This window comes from Xenopus tropicalis, chromosome 9 (assembly GCF_000004195.4).
Source record: "Xenopus tropicalis strain Nigerian chromosome 9, UCB_Xtro_10.0, whole genome shotgun sequence".
Lineage (NCBI taxonomy): Eukaryota > Metazoa > Chordata > Amphibia > Anura > Pipidae > Xenopus > Xenopus tropicalis.
Window position 1 is genome coordinate 67,462,487 of NC_030685.2, and position 23,414 is coordinate 67,485,900.

Sequence of the window (23,414 nt, forward strand, 5' to 3'; positions counted from 1 at the left end):
ACATAACTCTCTAATATAATCTAAACTGCCCCGCAACTGATTTCCCATACGAGTTCGTAGTTGCGGGTCTGTTCTCATTTAATCACAGGGAGGGAGAAACAGATTCTTGTGGGGAGAATGAACCAAGCTAAAATGTTTAACTCTGCTTATTCCTTATCTTCATTTTGTTGTGACTCTTGTGCCGCTTGCGATTATATTAATGTGATTTCCATATTTCAGTTATTGTACTAAGACAGCTGTGTGTAAATACAAACGAATTCTGTTGATATCTGGATAAATACAAACGAATTCTGTTGATATCTGGATAAATACAAACGAATGTTATCGATATCTGGGTCTGGGATTATTAGAATAAATATCCACGCAATGCTAGAATTATTGCCTTTGATAGGTGTGTGCTGGAATCGATCGATAGTGTTATTGTAGCTTCGCGTTGCAATTTCACCTTATTTACCGAAAACCATAGAACTATATGTTACAATCCAAGGACACTGTTAGTCCCGCCATTACTGTGATTTCTTTATGTAGAAAACTGATATTTTCTATAACGAGATGAAATGAATGATAATAGCGGATCAGTTAATAATTCCAAAACTCTACGACTTGTGTTTTTCAAAACCATATTTTACTGGCTTTAAACAAACTTTATAACTTATTTACAAAGTCCCTTTTGTTTCAGTAAGATACAAAGCAATAAGTTAACATTCTCAATATAAAACTAAACTTCTGACATAGAAGAAACACTAAACACAACTGATTGGAGGAAAACACATTATTTCGGATTTTCTTTTTTTATGTCTCTTCACAAAGATCCCGGCTCACGAAGGATCATGGTTACAGGAACACAAAACAGAAATGGGGCTAAAACTTGTGCAACATGTTTACAGAACGATATTCATAATATGTACATTTAGACTTTGCGCCCAGGTATCTTAGCAACCGCAGAGTTTAACCCCTCACACACTCACACACACACATATATACACACACACTGCTCTGCAATGTGGGGCTTCTCTCCTTCCCGGCACATGAGGGGTTAAGCAAAGGCAAGGACAGGACAGGACATACTTCAACTGGCATTTAAGGAATGGCATCAGAGTTAAAGGGACAATTGTGCAAAGCCCCCAGGGGCCTGCTGGGCTGGGGTTAGAGGAATGAGGGCCCTGGTACTGTTGGGAAGCAGCACCCACATCTGAAATAAAATACATACATCAGGGTGGTGTAACCCCAATATCTACAACTGTGTTGATAGAGAGTTGTAGTTCAACAACAGCTGAATGATTGAAGGTTGAACCCCTCTGATGTATAGACTAAAATCTATAACAGATAATAATCTACTTCCTGCTAAGTGACAGTCTCCCATGGTGACAGAATCACAGGCCTTCTGCTGTATTGGAACAAACAGGGAGAGTACAACTGTAACTAACACCTTCAGGCTGAAAGCATTACTGCCCCATACTGTAACAGGGAGAGTACAACTGTAACTAACACCTTCAGCCTGAAAGCATTACTGCCCCATACTGTAACAGGGAGAGTACAACTGTAACTAACACCTTCAGGCTGATAGTATTACTGCCCCATACTGTAACAGGGAGAGTACAACTGTAACTAACACCTTCAGGCTGATAGTATTACTGCCCCATACTGTAACAGGGAGAGTACAACTGTAACTAACACCTTCAGGCTGAAAGCATTACTGCCCCATACTGTAACAGGGAGAGTACAACTGTAACTAACACCTTCAGGCTGAAAGCATTACTGCCCCATACTGTAACAGGGAGAGTACAACTGTAACTAACACCTTCAGGCTGAAAGCATTACTGCCCCATACTGTAACAGGGAGAGTACAACTGTAACTAACACCTTCAGGCTGATAGTATTACTGCCCCATACTGTAACAGGGAGAGTACAACTGTAACTAACACCTTCAGGCTGATAGTATTACTGCCCCATACTGTAACAGGGAGAGTACAACTGTAACTAACACCTTCAGGCTGATAGTATTACTGCCCCATACTGTAACAGGGAGAGTACAACTGTAACTAACACCTTCAGGCTGATAGTATTACTGCCCCATACTGTAACAGGGAGAGTACAACTGTAACTAACACCTTCAGGCTGAAAGCATTACTGCCCCATACTGTAACAGGGAGAGTACAACTGTAACTAACACCTTCAGACTGATAGTATTACTGCCCCATACTGTAACAGGGAGAGTACAACTGTAACTAACACCTTCAGGCTGAAAGCATTACTGCCCCATACTGTAACAGGGAGAGTACAACTGTAACTAACACCTTCAGACTGATAGTATTACTGCCCCATACTGTAACAGGGAGAGTACAACTGTAACTAACACCTTCAGACTGATAGTATTACTGCCCCATACTGTAACAGGGAGAGTAAAACTGTAACTAACACCTTCAGGCTGAAGGCATTACTGCCCCATACTGTAACAGGGAGAGTACAACTGTAACTAACACCTTCAGACTGAAAGCATTACTGCCACATACTGTAACAGGGAAGGTATTACCGTAATTACTCTAATGAACAGTAACACTGGAGATATGACTGTAACTAACACTGTAATTGAAGGTATTTGTGTAGCAGTGATAGTATTACTGTAATTATGACTGTATGTTATACTGTAGGGGTGAGAGGTATAACTGTACTTACTGTGTAACTTACTATAGCAGTAAGACAGTGAAGGCCTAATATACATACCTGAAACTCTAACAAATTGAACAAAATACCTTCAGTTGTAACAGGGGAAATGATTCTGAATATAATGTTTCAGATATGTTAATTTTATTTATTATTATTTTTTATGTATCCTGCAACATTAACAACTGCCCATTATACTCATCCCTTATAAATAAATATTTTAGGATTTACTGGCTCACCAAACAAAAGTACCTACCCCCCCCCCCCCCCATGGGAAAAGACACCGATTTACCCAAAGAAATCGGTTCCTTTGAGGAAGATAATTGAAATAGATTTTTGACAACAACAAAGTCTGGAAAATAACCAGGACAAAGACAGACACAAGAAGTCAGTGTTATGCACCCCCTGCCCCAAGAAACATGTTTGGGTCCTTGTTCGCTGGGTACAGCCGCTCCCCTTCCCTATGGGTGCCAGGCAGAAGGGCAGACTGTGCTGATACTGAGCTCACTGTGTGGGTACCAGCCCGGATCACGTGGTTTGGCATCATACAAGGAATGCAGTGAGTGTTAGAGCCCCTCTCCTCCGGGCACTTGTACCCTCTCATGGAGTTTTAACCAGTGCCAAGCTTTGGGCATCACATCAACTGAGACTGCTGCATAGCTTCTTGGTGGGCTGAAGGATACCAGGAAGTGTAGCTTGGAATGTAAGCTCCTGGGGTTCCAGAGGAAGTCTTCCCAGAGGGGGTGTTGGTGTTCCATACAGGGGCCACTGAGGGGGAACTGCTGGAGAGGGACCTGCCATTCGCCAAGGCGCTGCTCTCTAACGCCGCTCCTCCCTGTTTCATCAGTTTCTTAAATTTTGACCTTTTATTTTGGAACCAGATTTTAACCTAACGGGAAAAACAAACAAACAAACAGTTACACAGTGACAGGTGCAACGTTGCCCCAAACATAGGGCCGGCCCTCATTGCAACAACTGTACAGCATAAAATGCGCAAATATACAAATAACTAGGCAGTTTCGTGTCTTCTTAACAAATACATTGCTAGAATATCCAAGCAGCTATATATATATATATATCATTATACACATATATTCATAGGATTATGCTCCCAGCAATGTTTGTAAGCACCTTGTGTAAGAACAGGGGAAACATTTGTATAAACAGAGCCCTCATCGTTCTTTTCAAATGGTAAAAACAAACGCAAATACAGAATCTCATTTATTCCCCAAGAAAGTGGTCAATATCGATTTTAGTATCAGCGGGCTGGAACCTGCAGATATACACTATATACACACACTATATTTATATACAATATATTATATATATGTGTGTGTGTAATAATATTATCCAATGCTTGGGAGATCATTTCTAAGGTTTCCATTCACTACAGAGTGTTAAGAACCGTAGAAAGCTTAATAAATGTACGAATTAGTTGGCAGATAGTGAGCCAGAAATAAATGAGTGAATGTGTATTATGGGTGTATGTGGATGAATGTATTTAACCCCCATAGCGTTTGAAATGTGAAGAAGATGCGTTATTCATCTGTAAGGGCCGAGACCTGCCAGACAGACCATGGGGGGAACAGCAAGAGAATGTATCTTATGTTTTAAGTAACAATATAGAAAGATTCAGCGATTTAATTCGGTATAAATATAAAACTGGCTGTTTTATTTCTGCTGTGTATACGGTGAATATTTTGTCTAATTTCTGCTGTATATAGAAATTAATATTTTTTTTTGCTGTATATACAGTACATTTTTATTTTCATTTCTGCTGTGGATAATTCAAGTCTACTTTATTATATACGTGTTTATTTCGTTGCTGCTGTATATACATTATATACGTGACAATGTAATATGATGTGAAGGATTTATGGAGACATATATGTGCCCTTAGTAGTCACAGCAGTGCTTTATTTTGTGGGTAGGTGAAATGGGCTCTTAGAAGAACGAAAAGGCTACCAGGCTGAATCCAGTAGAGTGCAGTGTAGGAGATCTGCTAGCCACATACACTCTCACTGTTAGTGAAAATATATATCCATATATCTAAGGTGCAGTACATTGGCAGTGATGCTTTGGGTCATTCCCATGGAAACGAGCAGATCCAGCACATTCCCAGTGTAGGTTGCCCCTTGCCCATGCTGCATTGTGCAATTTATGCCTAAACGAATTTATAGGTAGGTTTCGCTTTGGGACATTTTTATTTGGCAATAAATCGCCAATAGTCGCTTATTTAGAGCCACCTTTTCGCCCATAAATTGCACCAAGCGAGTTTTAAGTTACAGATAATTATAATTACAGAATTGTAGAACGCTGGTCTTATCGTACCTGCCCTTGTCTTGTGCTGTTGTTCAGTTATATACTACAGAATTAGTAGCACAGATTTACTACAAAATATATTGTGGGAACTGCAGTTCGCCAACACCCGCCTGGGGGTACCCGGTAGGCATTACAGGCGGGGAGGTTTCCATCAGTGGGTGCTAGGGTGCCAGTAGCAGGACTGTAGGTGCCATATCTACCTGTGTCTGTGTGAGTCCCAGGGAAGCTGCCAGCTCGGCTCTCTCGGGCAGAGCCAGGTACTGGGTTTGTTGGAACCTCCGGTTCAGAGCCTGGAGCTGGAGACTGGAGTAGATAGTCCTGGGTTTGCGGATCTTTTTCCCCTTTCCGTTGAACCGAACCTCACCGCCTTCCACCACGGTGCTTTTCTCCGTCTCGGCCCCTGCGGAGCAGCAGCACAAGCACAAAAGTCAGGAGTCGGGCACAAAAGTCAGGGCACAAAAGACAGAATGACAAAACGCAAATATCTCAAGTATCAACACTCGGAGCGGGAGCCCAGCTGCCTCTTGTACAAGTTTTCTGTTGTTGTTTGCTAGTTTCCCCCCTTTCATTCCAACAGGCTGCAGTTTAGCTTTAATTACCCTTAATTGCATACATTGTTTATCGCGCTACGCAATAAATAATTAGTGAGACTAATGCGCGCACATCTGGGCTGCGGTTGCTATGGGCGCTCCCACTGCCTGAGCTGCCGCTTCTCCAGGAGGAATGGGGGGCTTCTCCCTGAGGAATGGGGGGCTTCTCCCTGAGGAATGGGGGGCTTCTCCCTGAGGACTGGGGGGCTTCTCCCTGAGGAATGGGGGGCTTCTCCCTGAGGAATGGGGGGCTTCTCCCTGAGGAATGGGGGGCTTCTCCCTGAGGACTGGGGGGCTTCTCCCTGAGGAATGGGGGGCTTCTCCCTGAGGAATGGGGGGCTTCTCCCTGAGGAATGGGGGGCTTCTCCCGGAGGAATGGGGGGCTTTTCAACAGCACGGAACAGGGAAATTGGCTGGCTGCAAGTAGGGATAGGGGTCTCTAGCGGAGTCTGCTTGGGGCAGGAGAGACAGAGCTAAAGCAATGGCCAAGGGAGACTGATACAGGCCGGAGCTGGGGGGCCGCAATTGGAGTGACTCGGTGCGAATATGGGGAGACCAGAGAGGTCAGACAGAGAGGCTAGGGTTTGCTTTATCTGTGGGTCTGCCAAATAGAATTCCCATACAGCTGGGCAGGCAGAGGGGGTAGAGCTATATCCCCGGGGCTGGGTAACAGGGCAGCATTCCCATACAGCTGGGCAGGTATTGGGCACAGAGCCGGCTCTGTCTCCGCGGCTTACTTACTAGGGTTCCCATGGAGCAGGGTGGCAGGGTGTTCCCCAGGGTGCTGGGCGAGTGGCTGGGCTATTCTCCAGGGTGCTGGGCGAGTGGCTGGGCTATTCTCCAGGGTGCTGGGCGAGTGGCTGGGCTATTCCCCAGGGTGCTGGGCGAGTGGCTGGGCTATGCCCCAGGGTGCTGGGCGAGTGGCTGGGCTATTCCCCAGGGTGCTGGGCGAGTGGCTGGGCTATGCCCCAGGGTGCTGGGCGAGTGGCTGGGCTATTCTCCAGGGTGCTGGGCGAGTGGCTGGGCTATTCCCCAGGGTGCTGGGCGAGTGGTTGGGCTATTCCCCAGGGTGCTGGGCGAGTGGCTGGGCTATGCCCCAGGGTGCTGGGCGAGTGGCTGGGCTATGCCCCAGGGTGCTGGGCGAGTGGCTGGGCTATTCCTCAGGGTGCTGGGCGAGTGGCTGGGCTATTCCCCAGGGTGCTGGGCGAGTGGCTGGGCTATGCCCCAGGGTGCTGGGCGAGTGGCTGGGCTATTCCCCAGGGTGCTGGGCGAGTGGCTGGGCTATTCCCCAGGGTGCTGGGCGAGTGGCTGGGCTATTCCCCAGGGTGCTGGGCGAGTGGCTGGGCTATGCCCCAGGGTGCTGGGCGAGTGGCTGGGCTATGCCCCAGGGTGCTGGGCGAGTGGCTGGGCTATGCCCCAGGGTGCTGGGCGAGTTCCCATAGACAGAGAGACACAAGCTTGCGGTACTGTACCTGGCTCCTCTAAGCGGGTCTGGCTGAGGCTGGAGCTGTTGGGGTAGGACTGCACGGTACTGATGTAGGGGTTAGAGGAATGGCTGCTCACCGAGTTGACATAGGGGTAGCCCAGGGCTCTGGAGAAGGACGAGGCGCCGCTGTACGAGCTGTCGTGCTGGGAGTGCAGGCAGTGCATGGAGTAGTGTCCGTGGGACATGGGGGAAGGAGGCATCTGCTGGTTCGGAGGCCCAAACTCCATGAACACCGCCTTGCCTGACACCGGGCTGCTCAGGCTCTCCGGCATGCTAGTCATGGTCATTGCTTCTCGCTTCCCTCCAGCCTTTATGGGGATATTGCCCGGGTCCCCTTGCGCTTTCAGGGGGTCCTCCCGCTACAGGAGTGGGGATCCCAATTTAAGAGGAGCGGATTTTTTCACTTTCCATTCATAAGAAAATGGAGTTTGTCTCTTTGGGGAGGAAAATGGGAAATAAAAAAAAAAGTCCAACGCGTGAGGCAGTGGGAGCGCCACCAACTCGCCCGGGGCTTTCACTCTGCCCGCTCTGCATATTCATGAAGCGACTGCGCCTATTGGTCGGCCGGCTGAATCACAACGCTCTGATTGGTTAAAGCGCGCATCGGGCTGTGCTGGGACTGGGGAGTGCGGCATTACCCAGCGGCCTGTGTGTGAACTGAGCGATCCCCATACCGGGGCACACACAGGCCGGGGGGATCGGGCACTGGCAGCCAGGGGCACACACAGGCCGGGGGGATCGGGCACTGGCAGACAGGGGCACACACAGGCCGGGGGGATCGGGCACTGGCAGCCAGGGGCACACACAGGCCGGGGGATCGGGCACTGACAGCCAGGGGCACACACAGGCCGGGGGGTCGGGCACTGACAGCCGGGGGCACACGCAGGCCGGGGGGGTCGGGCACTGACAGCCGGGGGCACACGCAGGCCGGGGGGGTCGGGCACTGACAGCCGGGGGCACACACAGGCCGGGGGGGTCGGGCACTGGCAGCCAGGGGCACACACAGGCCGGGGGGGTCGGGCACTGGCAGCCAGGGGCACACACAGGCCGGGGGGATGGGCACTGACAGCCGGGGGCACACACAGGCCGGGGGGTCGGGCACTGGCAGACAGGGGCACACACAGGCCGGGGGGATCGGGCAGGAATATAATGCATTATAAATCCTAATAAACTGACGCTAAAACAACTGGATCACTTTGTTCCAGCCCAGTGATGCAATAAATCAGATAATATAAACATGATATACAAACCGGTGACGTCAGAGTCATCTGAACACCTGCCCCGCCCCCTGCCCTCCTGCACCTGGGCAAATTACACACCAGGAGGCATCAAACTGTGCCAGAATGGCAGGGCCACCCCCTTGGCACCTACTGCCCACAAATAACTTGCAGGGTTCCCCCTTTCCTTCCAACGAACTAACAAATCCCCTGCTTTGCCCATACCTAATTACTAGTTAGAGTTAACTCATCTCTGTTTCACCTACCTCTCCCATAATTAATAGTTTATTATATGACTTATCTCATGGTTTGCAAACTGCTGCTCCAAATAGAGAGAAATGACAAAGAACGCAAACGATTTCCATCTTGTTAGGTTGATAACGACCCGGACCAAACGACAAACATTAATGATGGTTATTAGGCTGCACATCAGGTATAATGACACCAGCACTAATAGTAATTATATTATTCGTATAATATTTATTACAGCGCAGATAGTGAGTTATAATCAGAAACGATTCTTAATCCGGTGAGCATTTAAAGGGGATATAAACCCCCAAAATATGTTTTCTTTCCAGCAGCAAATTGATGGTTTTAAAACAACTACCTGTAAATGTAATTTGTATTGAAATTGAAACAATGTAGCAGAAGCCAGCTGAGTTTTTAAACTGACAGGTGCAGTAGCACGGAAGGCTATATTGTTTAATGTAAGGGAAGGAAAGGGACGAAAATATACTTCTTTCTATTGCAATGATATTTACAAATAAGTTAAAGATTTTTTAATAAACTAAATCTGCTTAGAATTACATTTATTTCATAAAGTCAAATATTACTGGGGGAGCATCCCCTTTATGGAATGGAACCCTGGACAGCATTGCATTTTTCAAGCAATAAAGTTGTGTTCGGACTGGGGGGGGAAATAAATCCCAGGGAGATTCCCCCAAGGACTTTGTGCGATAATTAGAAAGTGTGGGTAATTATTTCATTGCTAATTTAGCGGTGTGACTGCGGCAGGGAGATGATCGTGTGACACTTGCAGCTGTAGGAGAGAGCGACTCGGGCGATTCATTCTCCTGTAGAGCTCGGATCCAGCTGAAGCAGCTCATTAGCATTACACTGATGTGTCATTTTCATACGCATAATTAGCCCGATATTTAACAATAATAGCAACACGCTGCCGCTAGTTATTAAACAGCCTGGGATCTGATCCGGCCTGAGCTGAACTTCCCCGGTCCCACCTACACTATAGATTGTTGCTGCCCAAAACCAATTTTGTTTTTTTCCTGCAATAATAATAATAAAGCAGATTTGGGCCAAGGAACTCACACAATATGGCTGGGCGATCACGGAGCAATTCGGTGATACCGATATCCTAATAACGCAGTTCTTTATTTTATAAAATGCCCTGCTGCTGGCAGATAGCAGATATAGCGGATTCTGCTGTAACGATGGGATGTCATAGTAACGACTGGTTGTCAGCCGGGGAGACACAGTAATATCTACACAGGGAGCGATGGGACAGCTGCACAGGGGTCTCTCACTTACACTAGTCACCGTGTTACACAGGGGCACCCCGGGGCTACAGGGCAGGGGGAGCTGGGGGGTACAGGTTGGCATGGGGGCCTGATAATGGCTGAGCCTCAGCAGGTAATCACAGCACCTAGTTTTGTATCATTATTGGGTAATTAGCTGGATTAATTAATTGGCCAATAGCAATATTACTGTATGATCTGTAAGGTTTGCAAGAGTTCCTGATTCCCCCTTAATTATTGTTTGGAAAGAGCACAGACCGATGGAGAACACAGATACTGCATAGGAATCATAACAATATCATATAGATGGACAGACATGTGTGTGGCTATCCCTCCTGATCATTCACACCGACTTGGCCGTTTATAGTTGAATAACATGAATCTAATCGTTACATCTGTTTGTCCGGGCACATACTCATGCCACTTGTGAGTCTGGAAGTCCCTATAAAAGCTTTATTCCAATTGTGCGGAAATTAATTTCAATTGTGTATTTTACACTTCACCGATATAGGTTCCTTGCAGTTGTGAGTCTGTTGGTGCAATTGTGAGTTTGTCGTGCACCTAGATAATCATTTCAGCGGTGAGGCTGTCTGTGCACTTCTATTAATCTGTGTGTCTGTACTTCTACTCATTTCAGTTGTGCGTTTGTCAGTGCGCCAATGTATTTGCATTTCAATTGTGAGTCAGTATACAATTCTGAGTGTGCCAGTGCCCCTATACTGATTTATTTGGTGTCGGTACAATTCTGAGTGTGCCAGTGCCCCTATACTGATTTATTTGGTGTCGGTACAATTCTGAGTGTGCCAGTGCCCCTATACTGATTTATTTGGTGTCGGTACAATTCTGAGTGTGCCAGTGCCCCTATACTGATTTATTTGGTGTCGGTACAATTCTGAGTGTGCCAGTGCCCCTATACTGATTTATTTGGTGCCGGTACAATTCTGAGTGTGCCAGTGTTCCTATACTGATTTATTTGGTGCCGGTACAATTCTGAGTGTGCCAGTGCCCCTATACTGATTTATTTGGTGCCGGTACAATTCTGAGTGTGCCAGTGCCCCTATACTGAGTTATTTGGTGTCAGTACAATTGAATATGCCAGTGCCCCTATACTGATTTATTTGGTGCCAGTGCAATTATGAGTGTGCCAGTGCCCCTATACTGATTTATTTGGTGTCAGTACAATTCTGAGTGTGCCACTGCCCCTATACTGAGTTATTTGGTGCCGGTACAATTCTGAGTGTGCCAGTGCCCCTATACTGAGTTATTTGGTGTCAGTACAATTGAATATGCCAGTGCCCCTATACTGATTTATTTGGTGCCAGTGCAATTATGAGTGCCAGTGCCCATATACTGATTTATTTGGTGCCAGTGCCATTATGAGTGTGCCAGTGCCCCTATACTGATTTATTTGGTGTCAGTGCAATTCTGAGTGTGCCAGTGCCCCTATACTGAGTTATTTGGTGTCAGTACAATTCTGAGTGTGCCACTGCCCCTATACTGATTTATTTGGTGCCAGTGCAATTATGAGTGTGTCAGTGCAATTCTGAGTGTGCCAGTGCCCCTATACTGATTTATTTGGTGTCAGTACAATTCGGAGTGTGCCAGTGCCCCTATACTGATTTATTTGGTGTCAGTACAATTCTGAGTGTGCCAGTGCCCCTATACTGATTTATTTGGTGCCAGTACAATTGAATATGCCAGTGCCCCTATACTGAGTTATTTGGTGTCAGTACAATTCTGAGTGTGCCACTGCCCCTATACTGATTTATTTGGTGCCAGTACAATTATGAGTGTGGCAGTGCCCCTATACTGATTTATTTGGTGTCAGTGCAATTCTGAGTGTGCCAGTGCCCCTATACTGATTTATTTGGTGTCAGTACAATTCTGAGTGTGCCAGTGCCCCTATACTGAGTTATTTGGTGTCAGTAGAATTGAGTATGCCAGTGCACCTATTTACCTAGGGTAAAGCAAAATAAGCTGCAAATCAGAAGGACCCCACAGACAGGCAGTAATTCAATATGCAACAGAGACAGCAGAACATTTTTCATAAAATATGCAAAGCACATTATTGTCTCCGGTAAAACCAAAGTATTTAATGTGTATATCAGCTCCCTTTATAATTATCACAAGAACTGTGTACAATAATACTACAACCTCAGGGTAATTACAAGGCAAACAACTTACCACCCCAGTGGGTAAAATCACGCAGGATTAATGAAATGATTCTTGGGTGATGTAATTACTTCTTACAAACAAGCGATCGATTAAAAAGCAAATACAGCAATATTATGGGAGGCGCAAGGTTCATATAATAACATTCTTCTGTTCCCAAATCTGATTCTATTGCGCCAGGATCAGATCAGAGCACACAGGGAAGGGGGCAATATATATATTGTTTGGGTAGCCCTGGCGTTACAATTTGCTATATATATATATATATATATATATATATATATATATATATATATATTTGCTTTATATATGAGATGCACGAAACTAGGGAAGAATTCTCCAGTATAAATATATATTTGACTTGTTAAATATGAAATGGATGATTCTAAACGATTAAATACCACAGGAAATAGACAATAATGAGAAGTGGAAACAGAATAAGTCAGTTCTAAAACGGTTCTTTGGAACACCTACATAATACATTGGGTGCAATCGTGCAAGGCTGATGTGCTTAACCAGTTGGCATCACCTTTTTATATGCAGAAATGTATATTAAATAATACAAATACGTTGCAAACTTTATTTTGGAAACGTTCTAAAAGCAACAGAAATCTTAAATAATAACCGTAATAACATTTCTCTAGGAAAAAATGAGACGAAAAAGGCGAAGATTGTTGCTGGCAAGTAGAGGAGGGGGAGGCCAGTAAAGAAGCACAGACTGGAGCTGGTTGCCGTGTTGCTGTGGGTCAGTGCCAGCCTTGCTCACCGCTAACGCACTGCCAAACTATTTCTATAGTAAATTAAAAGCGCTTGAATTCTGGAGGCTGCTGAACTGCTGCTAATGACACAATATGACACCCACAATAGCGCTGCTCCTGGCGTTTCTGCTGCTGCTGGTTATTTTCCCATTGCCCGTGTGTTTGTCATTATGTTGTAATCAGCGCTAAACCATATCCAGCGCTTTTCTGCATCCAAAAATAATGATCTTGCTATACAAATGCTTTGCCAAACTCGTTTCTGAATATTTACCACAAACCAAAAAACTGCACGGATAATATGCAGAAACACACACACACGAATTAAACACAATTACACATTAGGTAACACACATAATGTAGGGGTATATTAGGTAGAATAAAGAGCGCACTGCACAGGGTTTGTACACAGCTGCACTTGTGTATTTAATAGGAATAAAAGTACCATATAACACAACACGTTTTGGTAAAGGCGATCTTTCAGTGAGTATAATCCCTGCATTTATTGTATTTATTCCCAGAGGCACTTAGGGGTGCAGCCTTACCCTTACCAGGGGCACATACATTAATGCTGGGGTTGTGGTGCCCGCCCAGTGCCCAGGGAAATGCCATTTGCTGCCAGTGTAGTGAACTGAGACACAGGCAATAAATATCTATATATAAATTTATCCAGATGAGTGAGGCTTGTAGCTATCGGTCAGTACCCAGCTATGGGTGCCCTGCTATCACCAAACAGCCAGCGTTTGCGCCAGTGCTATCAGGCATTTGAGAGGGAGCTTTCAGCCTCTCTTGCTTCCAGGTCGGTCTATTCCTCTTGTGGCAGTTTAGTGAGGATTTCCGCTCCCCCTGATGTAATTGCAATGGTATGCTCACACTGGGCCGATCTGAAACATATCGATTTGCCAGATATTAGGGGGGAGCAAGAGGTCAGCAAGCGCCAGCGCTAATTAAATAAGAAATAAAGCGCAAGTATATGTACTAGGAGGGTGACATTTATATTTGGAGAGGGGGGTTTGAGATACAGAGAGCACCTGGCATACCAGTAAGGCTGGAGTTCCATATGATGGGGGGGTATAAATAAGGAATGCAACACTCCAGTTGTGGAGGAACTACACCATCAAAAATCTCCCCCACAACATTGGGTTGGATGATGGAAGCTGCAGTTCCATAACAGCTGATCAACTGCCAAGTAGACATTCCTGGCGTATATAGCAATCATGTCAAGCAATTTATACACAATATGTGTCTTTTGTAATTGTATGTGCATTTCCCCTCCCCCAGGGGGCCCAGGAGCAGTACCCTCTGCCATACCAGCAACGCAGCCCTGCAGCCAAATGACTTCTTTGTGCGCAAGTGCCCTCTTACGCCTGCGCTACTCTTCTCTAATACAAAAGAGGTCGGAAAATGCTGAAAAATATGGGTTAACAGGCAATACCTTTTATTGTCTACTGATACCGCTGTCCATTTGTCCTTGAGAATTTTAAACTCAGGGGATCCTTCCATAATAATCGGCTCTGGAATAGAAAGAGTGGGGAATACTGATGCTCCCTAAGCAACAATCTGCTTCATAAAAATTACCCCCTAGGGTTGGGGGGGGGGGGGTACACAAGCTGATTAGTTCAATTCCACCTCTATAAACAACACATACAATTATGGCATAGAAGGAAAGAACATGCAATTCTACCTCCACAATTAAGAAAAGCAAAAATATCAATTCAAGGAAAATAAAAAGTGAGAAACCAGGGCAGCTTCCCCTGCTGAACTATTACAACTTATTCTCTATTTGTCAGCACCTTACTGTTTGCTCTAACATTGCTGGGACCCCTTTGTTGTAAGGGGTTAATTGTGTGTCACAGATGTTGAGAAAACACAAGTATAAGGGGGGCCTTGTTTTGGCTCTGACAGATAGTTTACTGGAGGAGTGGAAGGTCAAATATCACTAGGTAGGGGCTTCAGTTTTCAAGCTGGTGACTTCCCCTTTGGTAAATGTTTTCAGATGTGCCACTGCCCGGGCAAAGGGAAGGGGCTGCAGGGGATACCTGCTACACTGAGCTAATTCCTACACCAGCACTGTTATAGCTGCCCATTAGCATCACTCTTATTTTGTCCCATCACTGATTACTTTCTTTCCCTTCCCTCTCTACATAGATAGCAGTTTCCAGTGATCCATATGCAACATTTACAGGGTCACACACACTGGATTGTTGGGGAAATATGTAAAGTTTAAAGCATTAGGCCCCTGGCATCTCCTGTTGTGACTGCCAATGATCTGGGTAGGTGTGTGTATTTTGCTGGCATGGGAAAATGTGCCATGATCCATTTAGATTTTTTCCAAGTTTGCTGAATAATAAAAAATGCCAACAGAAATGTTTCCTTCCAATAGCAATTTGTTTAGGTTATCTCCTTTGTCCTATTTATAAAGAGCCTTTCTATACAAAATATCCTTATATACACAAATACACAAGAGTCCCACACAAGTGTAAAATATAAGGATAATTATATAATAAATATAAATATATAATTCTATGAGCATATACAGGCTGGAGGCAGAAGGCCATGTGCTTTTATACTCGGATGTGACTTCTAATATCCTCGTATTTTCAAACAGGGAGTACATTGTTTATTATAATACACAAGTTTCAGTGAGTCATGTGACAAATTACATCACTAAGCACTGATTATAACTGATGACCTCACTAAGCACAATTTCTAAGGATATAATTTACAGCAGAGATCCCCAACCAGTAGCTCATGAGCAACATGTTGCTCACCAACCCCTTGGATGTTGCTTTCAGTGCCCCCAAACCAGGTAGTTATATTTGAATTTCTGACTTGATGACAAGTTTAGGAAAAATATGAGGAAATTAGAAATCACCATGGAATTCCATGACATGTACACACAGCTTTCACCTTTATTTAGGGTGGCCATCAGGGATTACAGGGGGTACTGCAGTCAGGAGCCCAATGACAGAGGGGGCCATTTATGGGCGGCTCGTGATAAGAGTGGATTGGGTTTGGGCAGATCTTAGGAGGGGCTTTGGTCTAAGTGAGGTGACAGGGGCAGCATTATGCATGAGAGAGTGATTACTTTTTTATCGGGGCTCCATTCTATTTGTTGACAGGGCTCTAAAACCAGGCAACCAAAGTCTAATAATCGGGGGAACCTGGGTAAAGAGCCCTGCTAAATAACTGGAAACAAACAATTGGATCACATTGAAGGGATGCTGGTTGTGAAGCTTAGGACCACATCAATGCGCCAATGCACTCCTCAATCCAAGGAGATTTTGAAACCTGCTCAATCAACACCTGCCAGCTTTTTAGCCAGATATAGGTCAGGCAGGCCCGTTTGAGGGCCCCATACATGGACCGTGTATGGCCACCTTAATGAATTAACATGGTTGAATCAGATATTTGCTTTCATGATACATGCAGTTAACAAGTCAAAGCTAGTTGTGTGCCATATGTGGCATAAATAAATTGCAAAAAGTGGCATTGGCTGTAAGAATTTGCAGTTGGCCAGTAAGCATGGCCCCATTCCTTCTGAATTACTGGTTTAATGATGTGCAAGTTGCAGGCAGCAGTTCAATAGAGAAGACCATTTAAAAATATACTGACCTATGGTGAAAGCCATTCCTTCTTCCATAGGAAAATCATTGTCATTAGCTAGAACACACAAAAAAATCATGGAATAGTTAGAGCAAAGAACACATGCATATATTTTTTGTGACACGGTTATGGATCTCAGGCTTCCCATAGCAAGATGCCATTGCACCAGATCCTAAATGTTTATAATAACAGCAGTTGTTGGGAATAATGGCGATTACTCAAAACATGCTGATCTCAAGTAAGGTTCTTTAATAATTTGCTGCATTAGTAATCTAGAGGTCCGGATGGTGCCTTTCATTTGTTCCATTTTCCACACATATTTCCAGCAGTTGCACCGATTACAGGTAAAACGTACCCTAGTCCTGTCTATGTTTCTTTCATTACCAAACCTGAATGGCTGAGGGTCAGTGGAACGACAATTATGACTGAGGTTTAATGGTTAAACCTATGGGCAACTAACTTATGGTGTACACATTACATTCACTCTCTGCGTATCTACATTTAAGTGAGTGTGAGCTGCTGTATGATTGGAATAAAAAAGGATTGCTTGCAATCAGAAATATATGGTACTGTTTCTCTTGTGTATTGTGATTTTTTCAAAGCATGCCAAGAAGTACGCCAGTTCCGTCTAATGATGGTGAAGCACAGATTCCAGAACCACCTGAGGGTCTCCAGTTGGGCACGCTGAATATGTCATCCTAGGGTTTGGAAACATCAGATGGGCTGAGCAGATTTCAACAAAGGTCATATATTTGCATAGAGCTGGTATATACCAGGGTACAATATAAGCAAGGCTTCCAACCACCAAGTTACTATTTATTTCTTGGCAGTGTATTTCATATGTACAAACAGTCCTCAGAATCTATGTTTAAAAAGATTACCAGCAAATTACCAGAATCAGCGTAGAATGCAGATTAATTTAGATTTTTGACATTATACAGCAGGCCACTCTATATGGCCAAAGGTATCTGAGTACTTGCCTATCCAAACCAAGGGTATTGATATAAAGATGGTCCTTCCTTTGCTGCTATAACAACCTCTACTCTTCTGTAAAGCCTTTTCACCACATTATGGAACATTGTTGGTGGAATCTAAAGAGCACTTGTGAGTTTGAGCACTGATGTTGGGTGTTCAGGCCTGACTTACAGTCAATATTACAATTTATGCCACAGGTTGGGCAAGGTCAGGGCACTGTGTAGGCCATTCCCATTTCAGCAAGCCAATTCTGTACAGACTCAGCTGCATGGGGCCTTTAACAGGAAACTGTTGGCATAAAGTATGAAGTGTTGAATTGTCAAGATTATGTGCTGTAGCTTTGTAGGTTGCTTTCAATGGAACCAGGGCCCAAGCCTTAATCAAGAAAAAAGCCCCAGACCGTTATTCCTCCACCAAATGTTACAGTCAGCATTATGTCTTTATTACTGTTCTTCTAGTATGGCACCCAGACTTTTTGGTCAGACAGTGAAATGCCATTTATCACTCCAGAGTCCAATGACAGTGACCTCTGCACAACTCCAGAACCATTTGGCATTTCACATGGTGATTTTAGATTTGTTTGCCTCTCATCGCCCATAAAAACCCCACGCTCCCTTTGAGTAGTTCTTGTGCTGACGTTACTTCAAGTCAAGTCAAGTAGGAATTTATTGCCATTTGTATTAAAAGTACAAAGGAATTCTTGTGCAGCATAGGACAGTTAGTTTTTACTTTACATTTAGAGTTTTACTTTTCAAACATTTTGGCTCTCAGCGGTGTATGTTACAAATGAGAATACCATTTTATCTGGGGTGTCTGGACACTTTTGGCCATTTAGTTGTGCCTGCTTTGTCGCCATACTTTACTAGACAAGGACAAGCTTGCACCTCTTATTACACTGGAGTGTATCTCCAATTTATAAACAGTAATTCTAGAATCCACATACCAGTAGTGCATCATGAATTCACATACCGTATACCAGTATTCTTTCTAGGCCTTTTCTCTCCACATTTTTAAAGGGTATATACACAATAGTAATTGCTAAGATTACCTGCAGCCATCTGTACTGCCCACACAAACACTCTTTTAGTTAACTGTAAGCCCTTTGTGTGGTTTATAATAAGGATACATTCTGTATCCAACAAAGCCTATACAGCTCGCAGAAAGCTCCTTGAAATCAAATGGAGAAAAGTCAATATTATTGACACTGGATAGCTTGCCGAATGTGATTGCATCTGTATGTCATACCGTTACTGCAATGGAACAGGTACAGTTACATATTCACCATAGCAGCCAGTATGCCTTACTGTTCTTTTTTATTCTAGTGTCTAATTCTTACACTCCAGGGTAAGGCAAACTGCAGGGTTCCAGATATTGCTGAAATACAGCCCTGAGCACCTCCAACAGCTTTCATGCTACCACCCAGTTTATATACTAAAATTAACAATTGTTACACAATAGAATATGTTGGTTTTTTTTTCCCCAAAGAGTCCCTCTAAAAAAGGAAGGGCCAGAGTAAATGCCTTTTTCCAGTAGAAAATATTTCAAAGGGGATTACTCTCTCCATAAATGGAAAAGGATGCTCCATTTAGATCCCTGCTTACAAGCATTACATCTCATGTAAGTCATCTTGCTGATAGGTGGATATAGTATTGCTTAGGTGTTCAGTGAAAGGAAAAACAAAAATATTTTACCAGTGGTACTCGCATGAACAAAGAACAACAGGCTGGGTGTACAAAATTCTATTTGGAGGATCCTGCTAAGTAGGCCCCTGAACATTCTGTAATGATGAACCCCACATGTGCTGGGCAGTGAAACAAACTCACCAATAGAAATGTTGGGTTTTCGTTGCCAAGCCCCAAACCTTCAGCCAAAGGGAACAGAACATCATCAATTGCTAAATATGGACTGGCACTCAAAGAAATTCAACAGGCTCAAAAATTCATCAGGTCATAAGTATAAAAGTACCCCTGGCCCTGAGGAGCTGAGAAGAAAGTTTAGCGATTTGAACACTAGTATTCTAGGGTTAATTAACATTTACAGCTGTTTTAATTGTATATATAAAAGTTTATCTTTTTTTTTGGAGGGGGGGGGGTGGTAGCTAAAACCTCCGTAATCCTTCATTTCTGTCTATAGTAATAAACAGAATGTTGAAGGCCACAGTACATATTCTTACTGTACCACTTATGTATTGCACATACTTCTTTTTGTTGTGATCATAGAGTCCATGAAGGTGCAAGGGCCCTGAAAAAGCATCTCAAATGAGATTAACTAGTAGCTCTAAACTTGGTTGTATAAATTTAACAATGAACAGCACCAGCCTATGGCAAAATGTTCTGGAGAAAAGAAAAAGATGAGAGGTGCAGCAAGACTGGGCTGTTCCTCAGGTTTAATGGACCTCAGTTATGAACTGATGGAAAGTGTAACTGAGACGCACAAAAGATTTTTTGGAATGATCAATTTAACATGCATGTCATCACCAAGTCATCTGCGTGACCTAATCGGTAATTACAGGAAGTCATCTGTGATGCAATGAAGAGGCAGAAGAGATAGGTTTTGTCATGGTTCAGCCTGGTCCACTGCTCATGTAGAAAATGGTAGATATATAGCATCAGTCAAATAAATAAATTATCCTAAATGCTGATGAATGTGTCTCTTTGTCTTTTTTTTTTCAAGGTGTTTACAAAAGTGTGTCAAAATCAAAAACATTAATTAAGCCTGGGTTGACAATTTTTATTTAATGATCAACTTAAATGTAAGGGCAGGGCCAGTTTTATGTGGGGGTAAAAGCTGCTAAAAAGTAAGGTGACCCCTGAAAAACAATATATTTTTGGACAAATTCAAAATGGGTAAATTTCTTTCTACCCCAAAATACTAAACAGCAAGGCTTTCCTAAAGTTAGCAGTTTTGATGACATTTCTAAAAATTGCCTCAAAATGTTGCAATTTGCCTCATTTATCTCAGACAATTTATTTCATACAAAGGCAATTCACCCTAAATATGAACCAGAGGTCTACTGAACAGTTTGATGCCCAATATGCATAGATATACCTATGTATGTGGTATGTACGGACCCCAAATGAAAATATTTGGATTTTTCTCGCCTGCCAAATCTGCAAAAGAGCCCCATGACTGCATATTATGTGACATAAGACCCCCTAACAGTACAGTGACCCCAAAAAAAACATACATTTTTGGAGATACATATTCTGGTGAATCCAAAATGGGTAAACCAAAGTACCAATCTGCAAAGCTTTCCTAAAGTTGTTACAACTTGCTGCATTTATCTTGCACAATTTCTTACATACAATGACACATCATCCTAAATATGAACGCCAGAGGTCTACTGAACAGTTTTTTGCTCAATATGTATAGATCCACCAAAGTATGTGATATATATGGACTCCCAATAAAAAACAGTGCGTATGAGTTTTCTTGGCTGCCAACTCAGCTTCTGCAAACAAGACCCCCTGCTTGTGTATTATGTGTTGTAAGACTCCCTAACTGTACAGAGACCTCCTGAAAACCATATGTTTTTGGAAACGACACATTCTGAAAAATTAAAAAAAGGTAAAGGCACCTTTCTACAACAAATGGCAAAACTACGCTAAAAATAGTAACAAGCATGTGTATGCTTGTGTGCACACTTCTAAAAATTGTGTGGATGTGTGTATATGTGTAATGTGATTGTGTAAACATGTACAAAAGTGTGCAAAAGCAAAAACAAGGTCAGAAAAGCAAAAAAACAAAACTCCCTTTAGCAAAAGGTGTATTGTGTGTGCGTGTAGACGCAAGTATGTGTGAGTAAATGTGTGTATATGTGTAAAAATATTTTTAAAAGGTCACTTACTGTTTATGTGAGCAGGAGGTTCCTTTCCAGCCATGAGGGTCTCAGGATCGCAGGCAGGAAGTGTAATGGCAAAAGCCACCCGTGCAGAGAGAAAGCCTTTACTGCAAAGAACGTAGTACTTATGTTTTTGGATGGTAAAGGGTTAAAACATCTGTTGGATGTGGTACCAAACCCCTTTTACAGCATCCACAGCTCTTAGTAAAAAGCCCCACTAATGACAACATGTAGTTTAGTCCATGGAGGGCCCGGCATGGGGGTCCCACACTACTAAGATAGGAGGGTCCTCCCCCCAGAAAGCAATACGAAAGTCTTGGCCATGTCCCTTGTGTTGATGTTACTCTATAATATGCATTTCATTAATGTGCTAATTAACAGTCAGTTCATTGGGGGTCAGTGAAACTTGCACTAAGTTTGAACGCTACCCACCTACCTACCCCTTGTCACGCTGCTCTGCCTGTGGTTGCTTGAAACACAAGTTATGTAATTTTTGCCATAAGTTACTTTAATTGCATATGTTTAGGGGCCCAACAACCAGTCATTCCTCTGCTGGAAAGTTCATGTAGAAGACACTCATATAAATCTGTAAATAGATCCCAATATAAACAGCTAATGTTAAAAGTAAATAGTTTAATCAGTGAGCTAGTCAGTCTGTTTATTTGGGGGCAGGGAGGCAGTGGAGTCTGCCCCGGCCTGCCCCTGTCAAACTTCTCTGCATAATTTTTGAAATGATACGCCAGTTATGTAGGTTTCTAGGCAACTTACACAAGTTTTTAGGCAGTTTTTGTTGAAGTTTTGGCGTAATTTTATATGTAACTTACGCAATTTGTGCAACTTTCATTATGCAGCTGGGCCTTTCACAACAGAACACCCTCTCAGGGACACTATGCCCGTTGACTACAACATGAACTGCATGAAAGTGTCAGTACTGGTGGCAAAATGAAATGTGAAAGAGAAGTGGAGCACAGAACACTCTTTGCTCCTATGCTGAGGCGGCCATAAAAGGCCAAAAGAACGCAGTAGTCAGTATCAATCTGAGTGAAAAGTTTAAAGACTTCCTGGCTGAAAAGTGAGCCCGAAATGAATTTTCTTACTTCAAGAAATGGACGGTGAAAAAAACATCCTTTCTGCCCCCCCTCCACCCCCAAACGAGTCCAGGTTTCAGAATACTGGCACCTTTTCACTGATGGAAACTACAGAGACGCAATTAAAAGGTACCCTGCTCTGCACTCCATTTGGCGCGGCTGAATGTATTTATTTTTAGCTCTCCTTTACATTTAGTCCGGGAACTGCTTGATATTTAGTGACAGCTCTAATTTTCTTGTAATTAGGTTTATACTACGGATGCAACGACTATTTGAGGTTTGTTATTACAATCGAATAGGGATTAGCTGCAAGTCTGCTGCCCAATTAGGCCACCCTCTGTGGATGGGAAATGAAGTGAGGGAACTGAGCAAATATTAACAGATATAATGCTGAGGCCCATTTTTATTTGCATGTCTTCCCAGTTACATTTCATCATTGGCTATTGTGATTATATATTTAAAAGCCATTATGTAATGTGTTACTGTAGCTTAATCAGTCTAAATAATAAACAAGTCCAAAACTCACTTGGCACGCACCTTTAAACACTTCAAATACAATAAATGAGTAAATAAGCAAAAGAAAAGGTATCTCTTCCCTTGTTTGCACACTGCAATCATACATTAGAGGCACATTCAGTAAATCACTATAAAAGAGTTAAGCAACAACACAAGCAACATTTATCCTAGTCCAGTAACCAATGGGACGCATAGTTTATTGTAACAGCATCAGGTCAGTAAATGCTACCTGCTGATTGGCTACTACTGAGGATTTTTCTAACTAGCTTTAGCATAAAATATATATGACCGACTATGTTGGCAGGGGCTCAGCAATAGTAGTTATAACTATAAGATTAAAAGTGGTAAAGAAAAAGAAGTGCATTTGAAAGTTTTAGATACAGAAAATCAAGCACAGACCAGGGGTTGAAGGGTTAAAGGGGCAATTGGTCACCATTTTTTTTTTATGATTTTCTGTTTTTTTAATGATTTCATTATTTGTTTAGCAGCTCTCCAGTATGGAATTTCAGCAGCTAAATGGTTGCTAGGGTCCAAATTACCTTAGCACCCAGAGAGTGGTTGGAGTGGTGGTGCCAGGGTCAGTGACCTCCCATTTTAGAAGTAGGCAAATAATTTAACTATTAATAAAAATGAAGACCAACTGAAAAGTT

At 43.4% G+C, this 23,414-nt stretch overlaps 2 protein-coding genes across 3 annotated transcripts in view; both read right to left on the reverse strand.

Moving 5' to 3' along the window:
- Nucleotides 1-603: 603 nt before the first annotated feature.
- dlx1 (distal-less homeobox 1) lies at nucleotides 604-7,555 on the reverse strand. Its single transcript, NM_001100257.1, is given in 3 exon segments — nucleotides 604-3,553; nucleotides 5,187-5,386; nucleotides 7,049-7,555. Coding segments are annotated over 3 exon segments (756 nt in total). The 5' UTR covers nucleotides 7,350-7,555; the 3' UTR covers nucleotides 604-3,298.
- A 4,329-nt stretch (nucleotides 7,556-11,884) lies between these two features.
- Nucleotides 11,885-23,414, reverse strand: part of metap1d (methionyl aminopeptidase type 1D (mitochondrial)) — a 76,242-nt gene continuing 64,712 nt past the window's right edge. For both annotated transcript variants that reach the window (XM_018097541.2, XM_018097542.2), the window contains 3 exons: nucleotides 16,354-16,401; nucleotides 14,174-14,252; nucleotides 11,885-13,622 (listed from right to left, as the gene is read on the reverse strand). In XM_018097541.2, the coding sequence (XP_017953030.2) occupies nucleotides 13,544-13,622; nucleotides 14,174-14,252; nucleotides 16,354-16,401 (206 nt within the window). In that variant the 3' untranslated portion in view covers nucleotides 11,885-13,543. The remainder of the gene's footprint in view (nucleotides 13,623-14,173; nucleotides 14,253-16,353; nucleotides 16,402-23,414) is intronic.